The sequence below is a fragment of the Psammomys obesus genome, unplaced genomic scaffold (genome assembly GCF_907164565.1).
Source record: "Psammomys obesus unplaced genomic scaffold, mPsaObe1.curated_primary_1811, whole genome shotgun sequence".
In the NCBI taxonomy this organism is placed as follows: Eukaryota; Metazoa; Chordata; class Mammalia; order Rodentia; family Muridae; genus Psammomys; species Psammomys obesus.
In genome coordinates this window covers 5,451,541-5,459,127 of record NW_026592890.1, presented here as the reverse complement: position 1 = coordinate 5,459,127, position 7,587 = coordinate 5,451,541, and the positions used below count along the sequence as shown (strand labels likewise).

At 44.1% G+C, this 7,587-nt stretch overlaps 1 protein-coding gene across 1 annotated transcript in view; it reads right to left on the bottom strand.

The window, feature by feature from the left end:
• Arid1b (AT-rich interaction domain 1B) overlaps window positions 1-7,587 on the bottom strand; it is a 303,451-nt gene that overhangs the window by 214,474 nt on the left and 81,390 nt on the right. Inside the window, exon 2 of the mRNA XM_055615931.1 lies at window positions 2,367-2,477. Within this exon, the coding sequence (XP_055471906.1) occupies window positions 2,367-2,477 (111 nt within the window). The remainder of the gene's footprint in view (window positions 1-2,366; window positions 2,478-7,587) is intronic.

Below are 7,587 nucleotides of genomic sequence, written 5' to 3'. Positions count from 1 at the left end.
CATACATATATGCTTCTGCATATAAGTATATATACACATATATGTGTTATATATATATATATATATATATATATATATATATATATATATATATGACAGGAAGACTTACAAATCACACATTAGAATCATACTTTAAAAACTCACTTAAGACATAAAGTTCCCAAACAATGGATTACAGTGTCTTAAGGTACCTTTAAAAAGAAAGAAACCTGATGACATTGAGGTTAGGAAGGTGCAAAATCTAAGAGACAACCTACAAGGGGACCAATAACAAACTCAGGCACGACTAACAGCGGCTCCCCAACCCCTGACTACCAGCCTGGCCAAGCCAGCAGCTACAGCATTTCATGAAGTCACACTGCACAAACTCATGCATCGAAGCTGTAACAGAATACCAAGTGTTCCCTGAAGCCATAATTACCTTAATTATGTGCAACTCACAAAGCAGCAATATAAACAAAAACATACTTGTAAACTCCGTATAGAGATTGTTTATGCACATGAAGCCCTGCAGAAGAAAAATAGTGCACTGCAGTTCACTTAAAGAAAGCCAGTTTCTACCAGCCTTGCACAAGCCATACGCATACAGACTTGCCATACAACCCAGAAGCTTTGCTCTCTCAAACACAAACAAAAATGAGAAAAGATTGAAGAAATGTGATTTACATACAAGTCTATCTATCTCTGTGCAGTCAGAACAAAAGTGCAACAAAAACATGAAGAAAATGCCAGTGAGTATATTTCTTTTTTTTAACAGCCCCATAAAAAGAACTAGATGGGTAAGTAGCCAAAAATATTCTCTGGAAGTATGCAAGGTCGTCATAAGTGGGTAATATGCCAACACTCTATGTCTTTACGTCTACACAGATAGACATATAGATATACATATAACGAACCTGAGAAAAATGCCCAATTGTGCCACAGAGTTAGGGTTGACACCACCCCTGTGAACACAGCATGGGGTGTGTGTGGCGGTGCGGTGTGCAGGCAGAGCTACAGGGAGAGCAATGCACACTGCACACTGCTCATTTGGCCACACAGAAAGTTGACACCTGTTTATGAGACATTCTCCAACTTGTTTCCCAGCAGCCAATGACAGTCGGCTCCAAACCAAGAGAGTGGAACCCACCGGACGCCTGCCCCCAGGGACTCAACATCACTTCCAAACACGTGGCCAAAGCTGTGTCTGCAACAGGCGTATGCCATGCCATCCACATTCCACACACTCGCCTCACTAACTGTCCGGTTTTAAAAGCCTCTCACAAAACACGGAATCCACAGCCTTCTCATTCCTTCAGAAAACAAGAACTAGTTGATGCACGGAGCAGCGCAGCTCAGCAACAAGAGACTTTTCTCTAAGACTCATACCCTCCCCTCACAGAGGCAAAGCCGGTAAAATTAGGGTCCCATAGCTATGGCCAGCAGACTCAGTGCCAGTGTGTATCCTTCAGCCGTCACATGCCTTCTTCTACCAGGAAACACAGCCAACTGGAGTGGGAATGGCACGTACACAGCCTGCGTGTACCACATCCATTACCGATATTTACAAGGAACATAAGGAATTTTACTTAGTGCTAACAAAGTTACAAGTTAAGATCACAGCTCTCCCAGACTCTGGTTTTAAACAAACTGTAACAGAAATGTAACAGCAACAATAATGCTTGAGGTCAAAATACGTTAACAAAAAGATAAATGTAAAGACTGTGTACAGGTTTACTCTTTTAGTTAATCCAGAAATCCTCTTTCAACTAGGAACTCTACTCGAGGGTAAATCGAGTGCAGATGCACCACCATGACGCATGCCTGCACTGCTGCAGCCGCTGGCACCCTGTACAACGCCATCACCACACAAGCTGCTAGTGCAAGCTGCACACACCGCACAAAGCTGCTTTGTCAAGTTTTAACTAAATTACTTTCTTTGGGGTAAACTCTATATAAAGTCCAGAAATGATTCAAATTACCGACATCTTACCACTGTACCCTTCGCAAAGCGGTCATTTCTTCATGTTTCAACTCCTGCACTGACATTTTTGCTCTGTATCACTACCAAAATTCAACAAAGATCAATGACACAACAGAAGTTTCTTTGTGCTCCCAAAGCCAGCCCAGCCAGTCAGGTAGGACTTTCCAACAGTGGTGTCTGATCCCTCTGCCCAAGATACTACAAACATAACCGACTTAAGCAGAACCATAGGGCTCTCAAGAAAGTTAATAAATTTTAAATGCTTAAAAGTTAATAATTTTTAAATAGATCTGCAACCTAGAAATTTCTCTCCTGTGTGCAATATAAAATAGAACAGACAAAACAATCCTCTTCCAAACTCTTTCACTCATTATGTTTTCCAATCAGCACAGTAATGTCTTACTGGTAAACTCGATGGTCTCTCCTGTTGTATTAAGTTCAAGTCTTCATGGTTGGACTTTCCAGGGGCCAGAGGAGGCTGAGATCTAGTTCCATAGCCTTCCTGAGACATGTCCTAAACAAACAAACACAGTCCTTCATCAGTATCTCCGAGTGTTAAGCTTCATGCAGTAAACAAAGTAAAACAAAAGTTGGTTATGATTAAATATCACGTGATGGTACATTGTAGCCAACATTTAAACATGTAGCAGCTATCATTTAATACTTTATGAGAAGAAAAAGACAGCAGTGAGTCACTGCCAGAAATAAATATAAAGAGCAGGCACCAGCAATATGAGACTGCGCAAATGGAGCGGACTTCTGTGGGCTAGACCTGAGCTGTCACCACGCAGGGCAGACCACAACCAAAGCTCATTGTATTACCAATCCTAAACTGGGATGTATTGCTTAATTAATCCAAGGGGTAGAGGGTGTGGGGACTGCCTCATTAATAGCCCAGGCTGGCCATAAATTTGTGATGATCCTTCTATCTCAGCCTCCCCAGTACTAGGATTACAGGGGTGAGCCACCACATTTGTACAGCTGAACTATAATTTTGGTCAAATTATTATTTCATTTTTAAAATAATTAATGAAAATGTTAGCAACTAAATCTTAAAATGCCCTCCTAAATATCCACAGGATGGTATGAGCTTCTAGAAAACCAAATACCCAGGTGTGGAAGGTCCACAAGCTGGTGTGGCATCGTCCTTAGAAAACCACATGAAAGAACAACAACCAGCGGGGAACAGTACACAAGCAAACACCTGCCGAGAGCTGAGAACTCAGCATCTCCCTGCTTTCCAAGGTGTGTGGGTTGGTGCCCTGCTGAAACTGCACATTTCAAATGCTGCCCCACCTCCCCCTACCCTACCCCACCTCATCCTACCCCACAGACCCTGCAGAGCAGGTCCTGGCTACTTAACACATGCTCACTGGAGCCAAAGAGAGGCTAAGGGCCTATTGCATAGCTTCTCACTTGGCTCTGAAAGTTGAAGAACCAGTTTCTAATGGGAGAGAGAAAATAAAAAGAATGGGAAACACTTCCTTCAAACAAAATTTTCTCCCCTCGCTGTCAGTTCTCATAGGCATGAAAGAACCATATATAAATTCTATTTTATTAAATATTACATGGAAAATTATTATTCCTTAGTAAAACTCTCTAAGAAGCATCTACTGCCCCACCGTATTCTCACACAGAATACACTGCAAATTCCTTGCTTCTTAAGCCAAGAGCTGGTACTGGAAAGCCCATGAGGTGTACAAACTGGATTTCACCAGCCAGCACCAGCCAAGGGTCAGTGTAAGCTGTCTTTAAACTGGTTCTAAAATAAAGGTCCCTGCTTATGAACAGCATTCCACAGTCTCTCTTACAGAAATCTCCAACAAAAATAAGACGCCACACCAAACCAGGTGCTGAGGCTCTAAGCCCTTCCAGACTGAGGTTTACTTGGAAGCAATGTGGTACCAAAGTGAGTGTGGCACTTGCTACCCAACCACCATGAAAGCCACAACTCTGCAATCTGGCCACCTGCAATGGTGGCCCTCTGGCTGTGGGGCTGAGCAGGAGCTGGAGGATTATACTACCCTATCTCCCATTCCAAAATCCAAGCATCCCACACAAATGGAGGATTCTACTAGTCACAGAGACGCCCGGCTGGGTGCCCCAGTCCCCTGAGATTAGCAACCAGGATTTCAAATCAAGGTTGGGGCACAAGGCCATATTAAGGGGCCTTCACCCTGCTACGGAGATAGCCCAGAGATGCAGAGTAGCCCCACAACAGGCAAGGAAATGAGCAAACCCCGTGTCTAAACAGCACATGGGAAGGGTGCCTGGGGGCCTACCCTTCTTCTTTAGTCAGAACCAGCATGGCTGCCAGGTCCTGGGCTTGTTAGCTTTGATGCTGACGGCTTCTCTCCGCAGCAGAATGACCTGCTCTTAGAGGGCATGAGAAAGATATAAGCAGAGTGGGCACATACTGCAACCCAGACAGAGTCCCTAAAACAAGTAGTAAGGAAGCCCACAGCTGCAGGGGATCAGAAAACGTGGTGGCTTTGCAATTCACTCAAGGCTTTAAATGTCCAAAATCATTAGAGTCCACCAACATTTTAAGTACTATTGCTAACCACAAATGTTCAATTATTAAATACAGTTGAAAATAAAACCAAAATGCAGTTTCAAGAGAATGGCTGGAGACAGCCTCTGCCTCAGGTAGTATCTGAGTGTGTGTGAGAGAGCTGACTGAATTGAGGGAGCTCAGGAGTGGGCAGGAGTTCTAGCCTACACCAGCCATCTCCTAAGCTCGTGTGGACAAAGGGGAATATGGGGCACACTATGACACTCCACAGCTCCCTCAACAAGCTTTTTCTCTCTTGGTGGGGAGGCTGCAAGGGCCGAGGGTAGCAACAAAAAGACAGGGAGATGAGTGGGATTGAGGTATATGGTATGAAACTCACAGATCAGTATAAAAGTCAAATGAAAAAATCATATGCAGAGGGGCCATGTGGTCAATAATAAAGAGAGAAGCTGGGTGTGATCCTGGCATTCTGGAAGCTGAGGCAGGAAGATTGAGTTTAGAAACAGGCAGGGCTACATAGCAGGCTCCACATGTCCCTTACCTTACCTGAGCTTCAAAACTTAGTACTCTTTAGCAAGTACTTGCCCTTTACCTCATGTAACTAATCATAATGTAATAAGCAATAAAAGATAATGTCAATATCAGAAAAATACATTTAGCATTGTTATTTTATATTTTTTAAAAGCACAGATTTATATTTGAAAAAAAATCATTGTCATTTTTGATTATTAATAAATTTCAGCCAGTATAAACATATGAACACTCATTAAATTTATCTGCCAACCATATAAAGAGTCGGGGCTCTTCAAAACAACACTGTAGCGTGACAGCTACACAGGGCACAAGAAGCAAGCACCAGAATGTGGTTCACCATCTCTAAATGTGCCCACGTCTCCCATCTTAACAAGAATATGTTCTACCCTGAAGCACCTTCAGATTATGGATCAAAAGAAACAGGAAAACTGACACCATGAGAAAGGCGCATACAGGGCCTGCCACACGCACATGCTCAGGAACTTTCCTTGAGGTATCCGATAAACACAGTCCACACTGACTGAATGCCTGAGATGGAACAGTCCATTTGCTGGGTCACACTACATCATGAAGCAAGTTCAGCTGAAACTCAGTTGGGTCCCAATTTACCTTAAGAGTGAGAGCTCGGGAGAGGTGGCCCTGCCACTCATCTGGGGTGAGGTGGCATGGATACGGGGTGATACCCTCTTCTTTTCCCCCTTGCCACCTTCCGCAGTCAAGAGTACTGGCCCTGAGAATACACGATCAGAAGAACTGGCCCCGACCTTTCAGTGGTTACAGCACTCAGGAGAGCGTGCCCTGCACTTCGCCTGGGCGACACAGGAAAGGTGTTGAGGGAAAGGCCCGGGTGAGCTGGCACCAAGGGTGTGAGAACCAAGGAGAGACAGGCCGGCCCCTCACAGGCTGCAGCACTTGGAAGAGTGGGCCCTGCACCTTGACTGGGCAGCACAGTAGAGCTGGCTCTGGAGGAATAGGTGCTGGTGAGTCTGCCCGAGGGCATGGGAGCAGAAAAGCTGACAGTGCCTTCTGCTAATGGTGGCATTGGGTGGCCTGGCAGGCGCAGGTGAGCTGGAAAGCTCACCCTGTCATGAGGATAAGGGAAAGGCCACACGATGACCAGCTCAGCTGCCACACAGGCCCAGATCCAGGGCTCTGAATTGGCCCACCACAAAATCTATATCATCTGTGAGCAACTGAGATGTGTGAAGCCAGTCCTGCTAACTCAAAGCCACAGGATCTCCATGACACAACAGGATAACAGGGAGAAGACCTGGTGAAGATCCAATATTGATGGTGTCACAGAAGCCAAAGATCTCAAACCAGACCAATGACTCACTGTAATAAACATTTGTGAGTGAAGATGTGTGGACCGAGGGATACACTGTGACACACTACAGCTCCCATGATGAGATGTTTTCTATGCTGTGTATGTGTGTGTTATTTTGGTGGGAAGGTTGCAAGGACAAATATGAGGGAATGGGGAAATGATTGGGACTTGGGTGTATGATGTAAAACTCACAAAGAATAAATAAAAAGTTATTTTTTTAAGTAAATGAAAAAAAAAACTACACCAAGATCTAGCACATTAGCCACTTGTTTGTAGTCCTGGGAAAGAAAGAGAGAAGAGAAAGAAAAGTAAAGAAGAGAGCACCAGTGATTACCATAATAAAAGTTCAAAAGATGCAGAGATGAATAATAAAAACGAAGATGGAGTCCTTCATAGCTCCCATTCCTCCACAAAGAATACGATGCTATTTTGTTTTTAAATAATCCACCTATCCTTATTTTTTTCTATGGGTACAAATTACAAGTAAACATTGACATCATATTCCCTTTATACTCGGCTGGAAAATGCTTCCTGTCAGTGACCTGGCTTTCAGTTCCTTCACAGTACCCCATATCTCATTCTATAGGTGTGACTACACACCACAGCATTAACTGTAGACACCCCACTTTTGCCACCCCTCACTGACGTACATTCACGTTGTTCCCCGTCTTTCTTTACTTCATACAGCACTATAGTACACAACTACAAGCATATATATTCCATGTGAAATATCCCCAAAGCACTATTCTCTACCAGTATAAATCCATCACAAGGCTGATAGGATGAACACTGACAGATGCTGGCCAAGTGCTCTTCACAAAAAGAGTACCAATTTTCACCACAGTCCATCATTATGGAACAATACACACAAGATTTTATGCTAGCACCACAGTCTCCAACTTCAATATAAAAAGTAGCTAAATGGAGTAGAGGTGTCGCTCCAACACTACCATAAGAATTTAAGAAAACAGACCATAAACCAAAGGGATGAGTGAGGCAGAGGAAAACACAGTTGTAGCAGAACTCCCAGGAGATGGGTGGGGACACACACAGAGCAGCCAGGCTGCAGGCTTCACCATCCACTGGAGAGCCAGTTCCAGGAACACAAACTGACGGAAGGGAGTTAGAGACAAAGCACAGTGGTGCGATGGTGGCCTAGAATGCTCACGTGTGTGGATTCAATCCCCAGTGAGCGCACACGCACACACACACACACACACACACACACACACACACACACACACACAC